A 20,587-nucleotide genomic window follows, 5' to 3' on the forward strand; every position below is an offset into this window, starting at 1 on the left:
CTCCCGCCAAGAAAATCAATAATTTTCAAAAATTGGGAAATTATTGAAAATACCTTGATTTTTGACGATCGAGTTTTCATTAGATCTTTAAGGTTTGCGATCCTAGTGCTTCAAATACTATCAAAATCAGTTGATTCGTTCAAGAGTGTCGTTGACGAAAATTTTTAAAAAAAGCATTTTTTGAAATGACATTCTAATTCCTAGTGAGATCGATATTTGGTATTTGGCCACCGTTTTGTGCTTGAAAAACCGCGTCGAATGCCGTGAATCGCACCTCAATGAGTCGATTTGGTTGAAAAATATTTCCGCCCAAATATTGATAAATAGTAATTTGAAATGACCATCAGATTCTGAAGCTCGAAAAGCTCAATTATTTACAAATATGTATATTTCCGAACGCTTTGAACTTCCTTCCTGACGGGGGTCCCCCAACAACACACGTTTTTTTATTAAAAATGCGTGTTGGATTTTAAACACTGAAGATATTTACACAATTTGGTAAATAAAACTGAGGTGTTTATGATTTTTTACGAGTCTGAATAATGAAAAAAATTATTGTATTTATTTTTATTCGTGAATGCACGCTTCTGGAAGCATTTTTGATAATACAAAAAAAAAAACTCAAGCCCCAAATTTTGCCACCGCCTGAAATTTGCCGCCCTGGCCACTAGCCCCTAGTGCCCATAGTGTAAATCCAGCGCTGCGCTAAACGGTACCAAATCGACAGTTGAAAAATGAGATGAAAACAAATCGACAAAAATTGAAGTCGGTTCTTTGTGATTTGAAATGAATTGAAAAAAGTTCAGACAATCATTTTTTTAATAGTTTGCGTCCGCGGTACCTGATTACAAGAGAACGGAACGTGATCGCATTTTTCTTTTCTCTTCGGGTGAACACTTTATTATCTTCTCTTTACCGTTAATATCGAATAATACTTTTAACGTGTAAATAAATTAATAATTATTATTACTAGTTTTGTGCGTAGTATAATGTGATAAACCAGCACATATTCTAAGTCTCGTAATTGCCATATGTTATGTTCAATTTTGTCAGGTTTCGAAAAAGAATGCCAAAGATGGGACAGTTTATGGGTGTATAAGGAAATGCAGGCGGGGATGGAAATGCAAGGGATACAAAGGGAAGATCAGCACGAGCCGTCTTTGCCATTAACTTGAAATGAAAATAAATTAAGACTATAATTTTGCGTTGTGAAGCATCTTGCAAGCAATTGTGATAAAGCCTGGAATAACAGCAGCTGCATCTAAAATTTTAACAATTTTTTTTATGACATGTTCTACGAGGTCATTTATTCGTTGTTGCAACTCCAAGTAGATCGGCTGCGTCAGCCGCACTCATGCTCACCAATAAATAAATAACACTAGAACTGTCGGAATTAAAACTACGCTATTCTTACCAAAATCATTAAAAATGACTGGTTGTTAAAAGATATGTATCAATGAAATATTTTTATATCAGATTGATATAAATATTTACGATTAATCCGATTCTTTTAAGATCAGTCACTTTGACTGGTGTGGTAGTTCTGGTGGTACTCCTGTATGTAAATGCACGTCCGTTATTTCATTTTTTTTAGTATTCCAGTAATTTTAAATGATGTTATTAGAAAAAATCTTTATGAGAATTGCAGAATTCATAGAGGCTGTTCGTTTGAAGCCGGAGGTCCTAGTGATGGTTCTCCCACGGTATTACCCTGCACTGTTGCGTCTCCATTGTTGTGGCTGTTGTTGTTTTGACCATTTAAAAATGAAGCCATTTCCATTGTTGATTGTTGTCCGTTCTGTTTATAAACATTTGTGTTCGTTCGCTTCTGTCAGATCTAGGTTGTGTAGATTACGTACCGAAGTGGTATTCGGAAAAAAAAACAAAAGAAGGGTGCAGACTCCAGAAAGAGTACGGAGACAGCTGATAGGAATAGCAACGATATTACCAAAGACGTTCGTTCGTGCCAATCGCATAGAAATCACCGCGATTAATAGAATATAGTGGACATACTCCGAAATGTGTGCTAGCACGAGCGACATTTCGGAAAGTTCCGTAGTGAATTGGGCTTAGGCGTGCGAAATGTAAAGTAATACCCCGACCTACGCTAACTCACAGTTACGACATCGGTCACCCCCCCCCCCCCCCCCCAGCTTCTCCTGTGTTCATTATTTACGTACTATTTAAATTTTTTGTATCACAAAAATGAACAGTAGGTATTTATTATAGCTTCCTCTTCAGTGGTTTCTCTCTGAGGTACTATGATCGTCTCTGCCGAGTATTTAGTACATATGTAAAGTATACAGTTGTATAAAACGTGCACCCCAACTTACGTTTTTTTCGACTTACGCCGTCAATGCCAGAACGACCCATGGCGTAACTTCGGGGTATTACTGTATGTAACATTTCGGAATGGGTGTGCCGAAATGAAAGAATATGATATATATCGAATTGCTTCACCGGTATTAGTGTCGAGATCGTAAGGAGGTAACGTTGGTGTGTTTTGGACTTCATATCATTTTCGGTACATCCGTTTCGAAATGAAAAATCGTGCATATTCGTTTTGGTACACATTTCGGAAGATGTTCAATGTCTCTATACGTGCAAGTGCTTAAAAAAAATTGATATATGTACTTGGATTCAATAACACTCCATTTTTTACCATTTAAATAATAAATATGAGTGCACACACCATACGGTACTATTATACATATATACCATACCTATAAACCAGCAGAATTCAATGAAGTAGGCCGCTCAAGCTGCTCGAGCCACACGAGAGAACTCTGTACTTGCTCTAACTGCTACAGATAGGTCCAAAATATTAGTGTGCAGAGCCCGCTTCACCAACTCGCTATGGTACGAGTATAATACGCGACGTGCATGTATTTACGTATGTATTCTTGCAAGAATTTGTTTCATACACATTGGTATTAAACAGCTTCTGAGGTATTATCGTTGCATAGGTGACCAGAGAAATAAAAAAAAGTTAGAATAAAATGAAGATGACAGTTCAATTGAGGCTGAAGTTAATAACGTTAAAGTAACAAAATATCAGAAAAAAATCATTATTCCCTAATTTTAGAGTGACTTTCAAGGAGTTAGCTTTGCAAAATATGAGTATATTTTATTTATCATGGTTTACTGAATTTTAGAAATCAATAAACTTGGAAAGCAACAATTTCTCTTAAATATGCATCATTACAATAACGTTACTAGCTTCAACCTGCTCAGTCAAGGCTGTTCTGAAGAACTGAACGATACGCGCAACTTTAGCGAATTATGGATAGTAGGGGAAGGTGAAACAGCACCGGCCTGTGGGGTAAAACCGGCAACCCAAAAAAAAATTGGCCACCTGGCATTTCTGCGTCCAGGCCAGTAATACACAGCGGTATGCACCATGGCTTCGTTGACAACGATAAAGAACCATAGGTGGGTGGGGCAAAACGGCCCCTTAAAAAAAAATTGATAGTGGCCGGTCTTGCTCCACAAGTCGGTGCTGCCCCACGTTTCCCTATAGTTGTCCCCTACATAATTGAAAGTACTTGAGAAGAAAGTCTTCAATCTGAACACATATCAGCTACATTCCAATGAACAAAAGATAATCTTTCTATTACTTCATGACTTCAATAATTATAGACGTGCCGATAACTCCAAATGTACATACCAATATTTATTAACTACATACAAGTACTTTTCCCTATTATTGTACGTTGAAAACTTCAATGCCTAAGACACTAAGGTAAGACTGAATCATTGACATTATCTAAGACGCAATGTAAGAGTAAGACTATTTCAGATAGCTACGTTATTTTCACTGTGGCACCTTTCTCAGTCTGTCTCAGAAATTTGTCTGTTAATTCCTTTACTCGTACCTAGGCTATGATTTTGTCTTGCACAGAAGAAGACCTTGTAAGCTGACCAAAGATACGTGAAAACGGCCAGCCGTATGAGGTTCCACGGGTTGCATATCATCAAAAATATATAAAACAGGGCCTGATGAGCAACCAAACTGTTTTAGAATTACAGAGTCTAGGTAATCACGCGCAATGTAAATTGCTCGATAATTGCAAAATACTTGAAGTCGTTTCACAGGCCCACTTTGTGTGTTTTTATCCTTACGCAAAATAAACTGTATAAGACTGGCTGTCTTTGTACATCTTAAGGCATGGTATGCTTGTTGTTACCCTGATAGAATACGATGTTAGAATATATTTCATCTGAATACACTAACCTTGGGAATTGTATCTTCAGGAGTATCAAGACTAGCTAGTGGATTTGGTGTAATGTTGATCTTAGAATCTGGTATACCTCCATTGGCAACTCTTCCATTAGCCACTGCTTTATCTGTAAAATACAGCATATTAACAGTGAAAATGATTACATGATATCCAAATTGACATTTTCGAATTCTTAATCTTTAGTACAGGCACTGGCATTATATAATTGACACGGCCGATAAATTCATTTCGTATACAAAGTGACTTATCGATATAGTTACATATGGGTCCATTGTATTGATAACAGGAATATACCTAGGCCTTGTGGGGATTCCAGATTTTGTTTACGTTTGCATCGCTTGTAAAGAATAGTTACAGCGGCTAGGGCAGCTAAAATAGCTACTCCTCCGAACCCGCCCCCAACAATCGCGAACAAACTCCCAGTTTTGTTGATTTCTGCAGATTTCAATGTATTCTCAGCAATCACTTGCTGTACAGGAGATTCGGTTGGAAGTGGCAGTGTCTTCTGTTTGAGAATTTGTGAATATTCTGACCCAGCAGCGATAGAAAAACTCTGAACCTTGAACTCGTATGCTGTATCGGGGTTCAAGTGTGAAATCGTTGTTGAGTTTGCTGTTCTTCCTTCAACTGTGGTCTTGATATACTTTCCAGCAAATGTAGTCGCTCTATGGTGAACGATAAAACCATCTATTTTTGCCGTCGTATCCTCAATATTCCAGACGAGTAGTATTTCGTGTGGTCCCACAGCCTCTGTGTTTATCAATATTGGGACGGGCAGTTTGGGTGCCTTGACATCTGAAGTGCGGTTCAGGAGGAACTTCACCGAGTTACTGCTAAGCTTATTGTCATGGTTCGAATATACGGCTGCTATTCGGAATTTGTAAGTATGATTTGGCTGTAAATCGGTTACTTCAAAAGAACGCACATGTTTCGGTATCACCATCGTATCGGTCATCCATTTTCCTTGCTTTCTATTCATTTTTTGTCCCAGTTCTCTGTACTGAACTTTGAAAAATTCAATCGGCAGACCATTATTCTCTGGTACCGACCACCTCACCATAACAGAGACGTCTGAAAGCCGTGTGACGTTTGGCTGATTTGGCGGCACCATCAATGCTAAAATTTGAAAAATTTGTACTGATTACCGACTCTTTGCCAAACATGAATTATTTCGCATTCAATGACATTACGAAGTCCTGGAAATGGAATTCAGATCTACCTAAGAAGAACAGACCTCTGGTGTAAAGCAATAATCGACTCCGCGGTTGATCTTTAATATGTGTTGTTGGCCAGTATTACCGAATGAATTAGGTACATGCAAAAATCAAGAAAACTGAGAATATCATCCGTTTACCATTTCCCTTACGTTTCCCTTCCTTGATGGGCCGCCTTCTGCCACCGATTCTTGTGTGTTCACGGTGATTGGGACTCGAGCTGTGTGTATTATCCGACCTTGATTCTGCTGCCCCGCTCAAATGCTGTTTTGGTGTGACCCTCAGTAAACCATAACCGGAGTCCGAACCATATTCATTACTGGCGACACATTGAACTATACCGGCATGTTTCTTCTCAACCGGAGATATGTACAATGACCTAGAATCTTGATTTTTATCTCGAGGTAGAAATTCACCATTAATTAACCATTCTATGACTGGCTCAGGGATACCAGACACACTGCAGAATATTTCCAAGTCACCACCCTCCGAGGCCGTTGATATTTTCAATGGTTTGGTTACTCTGGGACGCTCTACGACGTGTAAGGATATTTTACACTGTTTGTCACCGTATTCATTCTTCCAGATGCAGTGGTACTGCCCGTTATCTGCGATTTGCACGTTATGTATGTTTAGCCCTGCGGCAGTGACCCTTACTTTGGATGGCAGGTGATTACCAATTCTACTCCAAGTCACACGAGGTACAGGACTACCAGCTCCAAAACATTCCAAGGTTACATTTTTACCAGGCAATACTCTATACTCGAATTGTGGTTGTTTAATAAAATACGGCGGTTGAGCCCTATCACTGCCAAGTACTGATAAAATAGTCTTGCGCCGAGATGTATACATCTGGGATGAAATATCATTGTTAGCCACACAGTGATACTGGCCATTGTCGTCCATAGAAATATTTGTCAACACCATTGTGTTGCCGCCCGTAAAAACAACGTCTTTTATAATGTCGTTGTTTTTGTAAAATTCTACAATTGCTTGAGGGCACGAATAAGACACCGGACAAGTAATGGGTACTGTATTCCCTGCTGTAACCTGCAGCTCTTCATTCTCTTCTTCCACGAAATCTTCCAGCGTGGCGAGGCTTAATCTCGCTGGATCTGATGCCAGCCCACTGGTTCCTATAATATGTACCAAGTATGGATCAGTGACTAAGAAATCGAAACTACTTCATACGATGAGATTAGCTTATTATAACTACACTGTAATTTACTCGTGATTCTACTGACAAATGGAGCAAACAGATCCGATTAGAGCAATAATTCCTTTACTCTAATCTACAGATTCATTTGCGCCATTCACTTGACAATTTTTTACCGTAATAGGCTATACACTGATAATCCCCAGCTCTTGACTTCTCATCAAAGTAAACAACATGTCTGGACGCTTTGGCTCCGATATCTTCAGACTGAATCAAGGGTCCCCAGTGATCGGAATTCAGAGGTTTGTGTCGCCAAAAAAATTTTTCAGCTGGCAAATTGAGGCTGCATTCAAAGTAGACTTCATCGCCCAGAGGTGCAGCTATTGGCTCAGGGTGTCTGTTGAACGACATGCCCAAGTCTCCTTTTCCAGGGGGTTGGTCGGAAAAAAATTAATTCGATCAAAACAATTCTAAGAATTTAAGTATGAAGAAAGTCTAAAATCACTTCTAACATGTTCGATGTAAAGATTTTATACAAACAAACAAAAGCAAACGATAATATCGTTCTGCCTGCTAGCACTCTGATGTTAATGATGAAATTAACCAAGTTTAGAGTCGAGATGATATACTGGACATACTATACTGGACGTACACATACACTGGGCTCGTAAATGTTTGATTATATCCGCAATGTATGTGCACCTACCATCATGAGATATGTGTAATTGCCAAGATGCACAAGAGTACTTTATGTATAAAGCTTACCCAAGCTATTAACTGTATACTCACCAGCCAAAGAGTGTTTCATTAAAGACAGTAATACCCCGAAAACAACGTATACGAAGGACATCGGCCGCATCATCACATATTCTGAAAAGAGGACGTAATCGATGAAACACGTGGTCGCCAAATATTCTTCAACTTTATTGATTATAGGATGAGCTCGCTTAAGTGCTGTGAGGATCACTCAAATCACAATCAAGGAAACCGTTCGAGTTTACTCAGGTAAACGGATTAACATTGAATGAAAGTAAAAAATATGCACATTTCACTGTAGACATATCGTGAATAGCTTACCATTAGGTTGTTTTCAGTCGCAAATTGACAATAACCCTTGACGCAATTAGATACAATTACAAAGAGCTATTCTAGATCACTACCACATAATTATGTGTTTCTTAATTATAATACAACTTATAACTACACAAGTAAAGTGCGGGCAGCAACATCGCCGGCTCATTCACAGAGAGAATAACCGCACGCGCCGCTCCTAGCAAATATATTACTGATAGAGGTATTCGAACTAATTTTCCAAAAATTATTAAAACCGATACACAACACTCTACTCGAGCGGTATTAAAACATTTGTGACCAAACATTCACGTCCGACATGTACAGCGGTGTATTACAAAATGACTAAGTAGTTTTACATTCAATTCCATCCCTAAAAAATACTTGCAACAACGTGTACCTAAAATATTAAAATTTAGATCGGTTATGCTCGATCGACAACCCATGATTCGTCACTAATACCGAGTTCTTATAAACGCGAATGTAGGTTAGTACAACATTTAGCCTCAAGCAAACTCATCGAGATTCATTCGATCCTTCTCAAGAACTTATATTATCGGCCCGTAGTATACATATAAGTGGTAACTTAGGTTTCAGATCAAAGCTGAGTCGATTAAAAATTCAGGTAGGGGAGGAGCGGGCAAAGTAGGCCTATTAACGAAATAATGTTACTAGTTGAGATTTTAATCATTGAATCTTTCGATTTTAATCAAGAAACGAAAACCCAACTTATTTGTGTGCATGCATATATCAGGAGACTTTTAACATCAAATTAACTATATTTTAGAAAAATTTTCCGGGGGGGGGGGGGGGGGGGCACTTTGCCCGGTGCGGCCCACATCAACCGCCTTTCCCCTACGTGTAAAAATGTTGCTCGACAGTGTTTCAAAACAATTGATACGCTTTGATGAACTCACATAATGGTCTTGAAAGTGAAATCACTATCGAACTATACCTAATGAAGGGAGGAAGCTGGAGGGGAGATGCGAAAAATTATGATTTAAAGAACTAAGTAGGTTCAGCCGTGTGAAAAATACAACTTTAATCTCGATGCCACTGAAACATTTCTGTGGCTATAATTATAACTTTTACCAGATAACATCAGGACGACTGCATTGATTAACTATACATGGGGTGGGTAGTTTATCGGAAAGTCGCACGCAATCTTTGCCACGCATTGCATGAAGTTTAATTATTTCGTTTGCAGTCCCATGGTCCCTATCGAGCTGTAAGAAAAACGGATCGTGCTGTGTCGTTGGAATGCTCGAAGGTATTTTTCTACTACAATACACACCGTGCGTAGGTATACTGTCGCTAGTGATATTAGTATTTGGCTGTTTCAACGCCAGTGTTATATTTAATTTTGATAAAGGAGACGAACTGTACGAGGAAATGAAAATTCTATCACCATACATGTTCAAGTATAGGTGTAACACATATATTTATGACTACAAGGAAGAAAACTTATTGGTATAAGTAAATGCATATATATGCCTATTCAGTCACGAGTTATGTTTATTAATATTCCCTAACATTCGGCGAACTACATACTATATGTATACATTGTCAGTATACATGATAAAACTTCTACTTCTCATTATCCATGAACAACGACATCATTGTATCATTGTATCATTTATACGTACGTCTCATCGAATGGCCGAATAGCTTCAGTACGCGGTTACTGTTCAACGCTCGACATTGTTACATCGATATGGGTTTATATCAGTAGTTTCGGTGCGGTAATTCTTCCTCTTCTCCTTACCTTCAATAACAATCCAAACTGAGAAAGTGATGCTAAAATATTTTAAACAAAGCTGTAACACCTTGGAATATAAACAGTATAGCTTTAATTTGAAAAAACTGGTACGAATTAAGGCATATAAGTGTTTGATAAAATTATGTAAATTCTTGCAATACATTCAATTCAACATTTATTTCTGAAGTCGAGAAGGAGAGGACTTGAAACAATTCCGTATCATTGATCTACACAGATTGAGGCCTTATATGCATACAGTAATTATTCAGTAACCACCAGACGAGTAGCCTACCAAAATATACTGTATGCCGATAGCGCAGCAGGTAAGGGGGCCGAAAGATGCTGGCTCGAAGCGATCTCCCATACAAATAAAGAACTTAAATTCCGTAGCAGTGACTATCAACTCACACAAGACGACATCGTCGCTCGCGGTGCTCCAAAACATACCTATGCACGCTCCGACAAGCTCCTAACGAAGGTAATTTTTACGAGTATACATCGTCATATTATAGCTGTCTTACAGTACAATATACATTCTAACTGTCTTCATCATGGATCGGGTAAAAAATCCGCGCAATGCGCGTGAGCTATCGTTAGTATAGCGTTGCAACCTATAATAATATAATTTAAAACAATATATATTTTCAACACATCCGATACGTATGCCGGTGGCGGACGCATTGTATATAACATTAGCGTGGTGCCATTAGTATGTACCTAGGAAGTACTTGATGACATCTACGGTGAGCACACTCGTAAACGATGTTAGTGTATGTACGTCTATAACAACGTCGTATAGAAAAGTAGGTATTATACGTTTATTGACTGCAGTCTTGGTGATATAATATACGATAACCTGCAAATATGATGATGATATAGGCGTCAATAATGGTGACAAGCAGGATTAATATAGTAGCCGTATAGTTGTGGGAGAAAAAAATTTCCAAACGGAAAACAGTCAAAAAGCACTTGTTAAATTATCATTCAGTTGATAAAATCTTCTTTTCGCCTGTACGGTTTTGCGAGGAAAAAATAGCGAAATGCAAATAATACTGCCTCTTGATTCGATATAGGTACCGAAGGTGTTTAATAGAACAAATTCCGTATATATTATGTTCCTATAATATTACCCAGATAACATTGTGTTCCTGAACAAGAAATTATGTTGAAATTATATATATATATATATATATTTAAAGAATCTCGATTGAAATAGTTTGGACAACAAATAGATTATAGCAAAAATGAGGTAACATACGCAGAAACTGAAATACGCAACCAGGGGAAACGGTGATTTTGCCGTCTGGTTACCGTCAATCTCAATTGCTGAAAATACGTCATGTTACTGCCTAATTTCCTGAAATTACACTATTGATGTTGTTCATCAGAAATAAAAACCGGAATTCGGTTAGGCAGGAGCAGACTCCCCTTGCCGCAAAAAATCCGGAATTTTTCAATCTGGGTTATATGAATACAGTCAATTCTTTTGCAAGCAGATCGATAGTCGAACTAGTTCTTATAGTATAGCACGAATAAGGTATGAAGTATAATTACCACAAGGCAGTAATGAATTCACCATTTTACATAGTCATTCGTTCCTTAGTAGTAGTAACGCGTCATTTTCACTTGAAAAAAAATCCGGGTAAGACCTTCTCTCTCTCACTCTGAGACTATGTATACCTATACGCATAACCTGCGAGTCGCTTCCCATCTGATCCTTGAGTAAGAGAGCCGCTTGTAGGGGCTGGAAGGGAAGTCTGATTACACTGGAGCTCACCGTTTGCCAAACTATTTCCTACACTAAGAGAAAAAAGTTGTTGAATCAAAGAAAAATTGTTTCGATCAACCAAATGCGGCGTTCACGGGCGGTGAAACTAATATTTGGCTATTAGAACAATTTATAAGTTATACGGACTAAATGAAAAATACTCATGTTGAATTTATCATTATTTAACACAAATACGAGGAGGTACCGTCGACGAAATATCAAGTTAAACGACCTGTATTATATAGACAACATAAAAATCATTTTGTTCATCTGAATATCCTACTTTTTCATCCAGCAAATGTTCGATCAATACAAGATCATGTTCTGTTGGTTTGAAAAAATCTGAGTTAACGGAACTGAACAATTAGAACATTCATTGTCAGTTATGGAGTGTAGCGTTTCAATTATTAATTGAAACAACTCATTTGTTGACTGTAGTCTCATATCGTCCGAATAAATAAATGCTCCGGTTATAGAGGAAGGTTATGTTTTATTAGAATTAATACTATCAATTTCGATTGACGAGATTGAATCATGGAATGAAAGGAAGTCCTGCAATCATCTGGAATGGTTGTGATCAAAAATAATATTAAAATTTCAATCCTAATTACGGCGGCAGTTGGTATATTTTTCACTAACGCAAATAACTTATAATTGTTCGCAAGTCGGGTAAATTGCATCTTAATTTTCGATCGAATGTCACGTGATTTCGATCGAAATTCGAACCGGGGACTGCTCGCAAATACCTATCATCCTACCTAGTCGCACATCTGTATCCACTGCGCGAAACTACGGTAGTAGGGTTTTAATCAATACAAGTTTGGGGAACAATCAGTATGAAGCATACAGTATTTGTAGCCGCGGCTCCGAGAGATTAATTCCCCACCCTCTTTGTTCGGAATTCAAATATGTAATAAATTTTTTTTCACGTCGCACTAGCTCATTAGCAGTAGTATTACCGCCGACTAATAAGGTTTTATTAGCTTTTATGACTGTGTTTACGAACACATAATTTTTAACTTCTTGCTCTTCTAAAAGTGGAAGCTATTGTAAAATCACCCCGAGAACGAAAAGTTGAGGGTTTTTGCTAGATCTCCACATGTTTGAGGCCTAACAGAGAATCAATTGCTTTTTGTTGTTCGTCGATACTGCGAAAATGAATGGACAAATTTTTATCTTTTTGGTCTCAATCGATGTGGCTTTTGTTAACTTGGAACTAATAAAATTTTTGATTCGATCGGTCCTGTGGGTTTCGAACTGTATAAGTAAGAAGATTAAAAACAAAAAATACGAAAATCATATTGAATCGTGTTTTCCGAACTCGAAACGCATGCGAGCACGAAGTTCGTAAGCTGGCCTATCAAGGTCAACCAGATTCAGATGTTTCGTCTAATAATTACAACATTCAAAATGAGGTGGGTGAACTTATTATATGTATATACCTAGTGAACGTCAGTATTATTCCGAACAGTATTCCTAATTCTCCATTTTTTTCTCGCACTGTCAACCTATGACGTCCCGTTCAACGTCTTACTAAGTAAATGCAGACGGATGATACTATTATAGTGTCTTCTCTTTATTTCTACAAGCCACCCCTTTTATGCCTGGAACAATTTATATAGGTATGTATATTAGTAACTGATTATGCAATTATTTGAATACGTAGCCTTACACACCAATCCCGACTCCAGTTAATTACTTTTACGTTGCTTTCACTTAATTCATCCCTTAAATGCATATGTAGGGTATATCATACAATGTATTCAAATACAATTTGGAATTTAATACGCAATATTATGTTTTGCATGGTAATTCTGTCATGCAGCCGGGACTCCAGTTTATTCTCACGTCGAGTCGCCACAGCCGATGATTGTTTGTTTAATGCAGCAACTATTCCATTCAGTCTTGTCATATTATCTTGAATTTTTATTTTTTATTGTTTCTATCATTCTTATAAGTTGCGATCCACAAAGCCGTATGACTCACTACTTTTTTAATTGTCATTCATTCGATGTGGATTACCGCACTGTTTTCCCCATGAACATTATTAAAAAGAATAAGCCACAATAAATTACGAAGACAGTGTTCGCTCACTTTGTGTTCTTGTATGATTACAATTTTCTTCTTTCGTTTGTCGGTTTGTGTATTTTTATATTCAAATTATCTGTTATACAAAAAGTTTTCGATACAAGTATCATTTAATACTTCATCGCACAAACATCTTTTCTATTTCAGGAAATTCATAGTATGTGTAATGATGAGTTTTTTAATTTTCACTGTTTTCTTGTTTTCATACCTATTCCAATATATTATTTTTCGTAATCTTGCTCAGATTGTCATGAGGTTATCTGCATACCAGGGACAAGTTTTATCAAGGATATTTCTCACTCGTGTTATGAATTTGAAACATGATTGACGCTGAAATATAAATATATGTGTATATATCCCAAAAAAATAAATATTCGCTCTCTTTTCGTAAAGTGGTTTTTCTGAGAAATTTTTCGTTTTTGAACTGGTTCTCTTTGTGAAGAATCTTTAAAAAAAAATTGGTACAACCAGTAGCAATCAGCCAAATTCAACAGATTGCTGCGCAAATAAAATAGATAAACATTTTGTTTTGGTACCAATTATTCAGGCAGCTATCACAAGTTGTGGTTTCATGTTTGTCAAGATATTTACTTCAGCCTGACTTTCTGCTGGCAAGTAACTTTGTTTGGTTTATGAAGAATTCGTTAATAAACTACAAGGCAATGAAAGATGCAAACGCAGAGTAGAGGTACATATTTGCTAACCTATTGCGATGGATATTTGAAGCGGGGGGGGGGGGGGGGGGGGGGCATATGCTGATAACTTTTTTATTGGAAATTATTTACGTTTTTCGAATTTAATCGTAGATTCGGCATCAAATCGGACAAAAAAATCCTATGAAATAGCGCAAAGAACGACTCACTTATGCGTTTGCGAGTGCGTTGGCAAAAGGCTAGTATTTTATACAGGGTGCTGGGCAAGTTGCCTGATGTGTCGAGAATGGGAGGAGTTTAGTTGACGTGATTCGTGCACAAAATTCATAGTACCGTATACGTATCAGAGTGAGGTTAATCATGCGGAGTGGTATTGACCAAGGCAGGGATTTCATAGCTTCTCCGATTGACTAAAGGGACGAACTTCGCGTTAAGTAATTGTAAGCTCCTCCCATACTCCGACACATAAGGCGACTCGTCCTGTATGCTTACAGTTTGAAACTTATAGATGTGGATTTGAATTATATTTAAGTATGAATATTGCGAACAGCGACAGACTTGTTCATATAAATATATGGATAACAAAAACGAAGAAGCTTATAAGAACCTGAAGAGTGCATGTCTGCAAGCTCAGAAAGAGCCTGCACCTGATTGAGAATAAAAATTTGCGCATACGTAGATTATAACATAGATTATATTGACAATTATGTATGCATTTCAGTAATCAATAAATCCTTCCAGGATTTCATCGTCTAAATTCGACTACTTGCGGTTATCGCCTTGTAGATCCCGGTGGAACATATATTATCCAAACTTCGTAAACAAAACATTATCACCGATATATCAGAAAACATTTGAGGGGTGTCCTAAGCGATTTCGACGTCGACGTATATACCTCCAAATATCGAAGACCAGGTACCTGAAACGCGAAAAAGGGCTTAACAGCTCCATTCTATGCACAATCCTGAACAAAAACATTCCAATGCATTTCCATTTGACGCATAAATTAATAAACGGCACGGATTCTACGAAATCGCAATGGTTAATTCGTAGAACTCATTCCAATCCTTTATTTCCGCGTCAAATGAAAATGTATTACAATATTTTTGTTTAAAATTGTGCATAGAACGGGGCTGTTAAGCCCTTTTTCGCGTTCAGGTGCCTGCACTTCGATATTTGCAGATATATACGACAACGTCGAAATCGCCTAGGACACGGCCCCCTTAAGGGTTTACGATAAAAAATGTTTGAAGCCTACAAATAATCTATCGTCCATATAGATATGATTTCTTTCCATAGAACATGTAAAATTTATACACAGATTTACGAGGAAGATCCAAATGCAAACTACTCACACAGCTGAGCACACTTTGCGAGTGGATAAGCGTGAAAATATATGCGGAGCAAATTTAATTTCAATTACTTACCCTCGTAGTTTACTGGAGTGAGCCGATTTTTTTGTACATGTATGAAAAATCTTCAAATCCGCCGAGATTCACCGCTCAGACCTGAAGTTTCTTGACACTCAAGGTAATGGAGTTTACTACCGCATCACTCCATTTTTTAATCTATATACAACAAGTATACATCACTGGGAAAAGAATACACAAAATCTGAGTACGAACCGAACGTGTACCACAGATGCTTGGCGTCCACTAACAGTGGACTATGGAATGCAACCAAACGGGATTTAACTTTGGGCGTCATCTGATGGCAACAGCCTCAACCGTCTCGACCTTCGTTAGAGAAAAGCCTAAGACAGAGAAATCGGAGGGAAGTGGGAAGAAGTCTGCTGCGTTTTTGCCGAAGCAAGACCTTCAGCATGTAGCACTCTTAACTTTGCCGACCGAGTAAACTCACCCTTTTTTTCTTATATTAAATAAACAAACGAACGGAAAGGGTTAAAATTTCAACGGTTCATCAGTCTTTCGTAGCAGAATTTAGAAAAATTACTCATGTTCCGAAAGTCGTCCAAAAAAATGTGTGGTTTTTTTACACGTGTCACTATTCCCACATTTCCAGCATTTCAGAGGCCAAAAACTGCATAGTTGAGATACTTTTCGCAATTCCGGAAAGAATAAGGAGTAAAATGAGCTAACGCGAGACTGTTTTCATGCAACTTTGAGGTCGCTAGACGAAAGCTAGTAATTAGAATAATTTCGTAAATAGAAGATGCTCACATGTCGTACCGCGGCGACACGTATCTATCAACCAAGGAACGCTGGCACCCAGCTGATCGTGAGAGCACCTTTTATTTAGGAAATTACTCTAATTGATTGTTTTCGTCTAGCGACCTCAATATTGCATGAAAACAGTCTCGTGGTGGCTCATTTTACTCCTCATTCTTTCCGGAATTGCGAAAAGTATCCCAACTATGCACTTTTTGGCTCTTGGAATACGAGAAACGTGGGAATAGTGACGTGTCAAAAAACCACACATTTTTTGACGATTTTCGGATTGCGAGTAATTTCCCTGAATTCTGCTACAAAAGAGCAACAGAAATTTAAATCCTTTCCTGTACATTTGTTTATTTATTATAGGAAGAAAAAGGATAGATAGAGAGATAGATATTTTTAATTTATCCATGGCAATGTTGGATAAGGATACCCTTGTTTGCTTTGCAAAGAAAAAAAATAAAACAAAATCAAAAATAATATAAAAGAGAAAGAAAACATAAGCAAAATAAAATGAAATAAACAAAAAGATGATGAGTTTGCTCGGCCGGTAGTAGTAGGAGTGCTGCATACTTTTAAGCGAGACCAGCGAGACCGATGGCGGAAATCACCGATTCGGCCAATGAGCGCTCGAGCCGCTAGGCGAGAATGTAACCGCGGTTTTTAAGTATATTAACATAGTTTCTTGAACGTCTGCATTTAGTTGAACTTTAAATTAAAAATAAAATTGCGTATATGTAAGAGGCCGGTACGTCTTAAACGCCGAGGATAACTGGTTACAGAAAAATCACGACTCTAGCCAAATTTGGCAGAATTATACACGGACACATGACTAGAATAAATTTCGAGGTTTAAAACCGATTTTATGTAATAGTGTCAGCTGTTACATGCGACAATGTATAATTAATTACTTGTATGAATACCTGCAATATATCAAGTATGTGGAGAATGTCTATTATTTTAAAACGTATACAACTTATACCTACATGTGTTCACATATGTATATAAGTAATAAAGAACAGTCCAATGTACAATATGCATTATAATTTATATCATATATATATATATATATGTAATAGGGTTTCAAATACATAATAATAAATTTATCATTTCTTTTCGTTACATGTATATGTGTGTATATACTTTTACATATATACTGTATACGCGTGTATGTTTATACATACAGATATATGTACGTATGTAAATATATCAGTAGATGCATACATGCATACCTACATTTATTGTAAAATAAGTCTGTCATATATATATAAAGCTTAAAAATATTATACTTAATTGCAAGCAAGGCCAAGAAACTTAACAAACATTTTACAGTGATTCATTAATATTACTCATTCATAATAATAACTATTGAATAATAGTCAATAAAATATAATATAATATAATATAATATAATATAATATAATATATAATATAATATAATGTAATATATTACGCCAACAAAATTTTTATATCATACTATAAATTACATGTATATTTCATTCAGGAAATGAAGGGTCCAACTGTTTGGCACGTCACACAACGGAAAAAAAATCAAATGTTACGTTAACATGAATTATTTGATTGTCCTCGGTTGGTGTGTTTGAATTCTTGATAAATCATCATCAGCCAGTTTTATCGCACGTGCCGAAAATTACTATACTTTCCTTTAAAATCCGATAGATAATTTTTTCTTTCTCTTCCTCTAATACATCGTTTCCATCGTTCTTTCGTTCGCCAAACTTTCTTTCTGTTTTTTTTTCCTTACGTTAAACAACAAATTTTTCATAAACAAAAACTTAACAGACACAATTTTACGTTAATACCAGAGAACTTGGTAACCATATACTTACATACCTTATGCGATTTGTTACAGAGACTAGCATTAATTGTAAGTACCTAAATGACTAATAGAGTAATATACATCGTCAGCATACATGTAAATACATCTGAAGCAAACAGGATATCAAAGTTAGTCGATATTAAACCTTCATTATGGCAGGATCGATCCGGTAACAATGTGTGTATACAGTAAAATTCTTTGATATTAACGTTGAAAACAATTCGTAAATGGGAAAACCGTACATGTTATCTGACAATAATAATATTGGTGATGATGATGATGATGATGATGATGACGACCACGACGACGACGACGACGAAGATGATGATGATAATAATGATGATGATGATGATGATGATGATGATGATGATGATGACGATGATGATGATGATGATGATGATGATTATGAGGATTGTGGTGGCGGTGGTGATGATAATATTGAGGAAACCGGCTGATTATAGAGTATTTCTTCCGATATCAGGTGTTACTGGTATATTGCTTTACATGTTATGTTACGTTGCTAACCATTTATCTTAAGCTAACTTAATGACCAGCTACCTCTATTGTGATGATGAATGGATTTAAATGCCCCTCCCCCCTTTCCCCTCACTGCCTGACCAGTTACTTTAGAATAAGCTACATGGAAGAACAGACCTTCAGTCGTAGCAAACGGAAGCTAGTCTTAACAGTTTATTAAATTTATAAATTATTACTTTAGTTACATCACTATACAATATTCTAGGGTACATTGTTCTTTTATCCCGACTGAAGCATGTAAATGGGGAAGTAATGCCAATAGATATCAAAGGTAACATGTACATATATAATGTGAAAGCAAGATTGATCACCTCATATGATGTTGCACAGTTGTTTTATAATATCTATCATTAAAGGCTCGTAAAGCATATTTCACAATAGTTTTATTATTGCTGTTGTGTTGTTATTATTATCATTGCTATTAGTACGATTATATTGCTTTGAAGATGATAATGGAAGAGATATCTTTTCTTTCACTTTGATATCCATAGCTATTATCTTCTCAATGTACTTAGTCTTGATGCCCCTATACATATAGCAGACTAGCTACAATCACATAAAAAAGATTTGGCAGCACGGCCCGTCAAGGCTTTATCAATTTATAATTCCATTGCTGTATCAAATCATAAACAAATGATAAAATAAAAATCTAATCCAATCATCGGGTAGATAGTTACAGAATAACAAATAATGTAAACATTAGCTGAATTATGTATTTCCACTCTGAGTAGCTCGGAGTGCTCGAGATTCTTACTGCGCAAACTTTGCTATTTAAAACATCTGCACAGAGCAAATCGAACTAACGATCAACAATTATCAAACTCACCTATCGTAAGGAGTTAGAAAAGCTTCAACTCCAAGATTGGACAAATGCTGACCAATAACAACATTTATAACCAATGGTTTTTATATTGATTTATTACTGAATAAATAAAACTATGTCTTCTACTTGCATGAATTTTCTAACTAATTATTTATGGTCATTGAGGGAAGCTAAAAATCACCCAAATTTTCAGCTGACATCCTGTAACTATCCATATATGAATACACAATGTACATATGTGTACATTACCACCACGCAAATATAAACAGCATTGTTCGAGTTGTGTCACGGCACATGTCGAATGTTTAACATGGTGTTAAATTTGCTTGATAATAATCTTTTAGAACTTCAAACTAATGAACCGTGAAGTAGCGAATTATTAGGAAGAGCTTTTATCACTCGGGCAGAGCCCTGTAAAAATATACCTTCTCTCTATATAGATTTTACTACACATAACTTTAGTCAGAGACTTTTTTCCATGCCTGTATCCAATTCAAAGCTTTCACTTCTCAGCTCATTGTCGTTCGAAATTAATCATAAAAGTATCAAGTTTCTTTTATCATAGAAGTCGAATACTTTCATACTGATTAATCGCGGTTGTACCATAAAAAGCAGTGTTTAGCTTCAATTTCTTGACAGTTGGAAAAAAATAACTGTTCATTAACATAATTTCGTATGAATGCAACATTCCAAAAAGATTAATCTCAATTGTTTCATAAAACCAAATATGTTGAACTATTGTGTGATTAAGCTTCTGTATGTTTTGAAGAAAATATGATCGATGCACACTTAACTTTACTCATTGCATACTCTACTGACAATGAGCTTAGCGAATGAAAATACTTTGTGATTGGCGCAGGTCAGGAATTAGTCCTAAGATGCGTCGTATGGTTTACATATATACAGCACAGCTTAAAATCATCTCAGTATAGCCGCGGGAAGAGTAGAAATCGCGAAAAATTACGGATTTTTCTGGATTACTAATCTATAGTAGTATACATGTTGCAAATTCAAATTTTTTTCAAATTACAACTTGCAACATACATACCGCATGATATATTTCAACTATGTTATTAAACCAACCGACAGAGGAAATAAAAACCAATCTTGTAACACAAATCCCACCCAAAAACCAACTCTACCACTATTTCAAACATGATGTACAGATAAAAACATGCATGCTTCCAACTCTCAGTTTTTATTATTATTTTTTTTTTTTTTTACTTCAACACGTTGCAAACATGGGAATATCGTTTTTTTCTA

General features: G+C 36.6%; 1 protein-coding gene and 1 long non-coding RNA gene across 3 annotated transcripts; one reads left to right on the forward strand and one right to left on the reverse strand.

Annotated features, from left to right (window-relative positions):
• Window positions 1-801: 801 nt before the first annotated feature.
• LOC124412896 (interference hedgehog-like) lies at window positions 802-15,721 on the reverse strand. 2 transcript variants are annotated; one of them, XM_046893097.1, is made up of 7 exons: window positions 15,378-15,720; window positions 7,401-7,481; window positions 6,788-7,033; window positions 5,596-6,591; window positions 4,536-5,357; window positions 4,235-4,347; window positions 802-1,798 (listed from the first exon to the last, which is right to left on the reverse strand). In XM_046893097.1, the coding sequence occupies exons 2-7, from the start codon at window positions 7,471-7,473 to the stop codon at window positions 1,652-1,654; spliced, it is 2,397 nt and encodes a 798-aa protein (XP_046749053.1). In that variant the 5' UTR covers window positions 7,474-7,481; window positions 15,378-15,720; the 3' UTR covers window positions 802-1,651. The 2 variants fall into 2 exon arrangements, with proteins under 2 accessions (XP_046749053.1, XP_046749054.1); XM_046893098.1 differs by having other exon boundaries at window positions 1,663-1,837; window positions 15,378-15,721.
• On the forward strand, window positions 11,625-20,084 carry LOC124412897. The gene is made up of 3 exons (XR_006929831.1): window positions 11,625-11,636; window positions 15,736-15,737; window positions 20,022-20,084. It is a non-coding gene; the product is annotated as an uncharacterized LOC124412897 (long non-coding RNA).
• The last annotated feature ends 503 nt before the right edge of the window (window positions 20,085-20,587 follow it).

This window comes from Diprion similis, chromosome 12 (genome assembly GCF_021155765.1).
Source record: "Diprion similis isolate iyDipSimi1 chromosome 12, iyDipSimi1.1, whole genome shotgun sequence".
In the NCBI taxonomy this organism is placed as follows: Eukaryota; Metazoa; Arthropoda; class Insecta; order Hymenoptera; family Diprionidae; genus Diprion; species Diprion similis.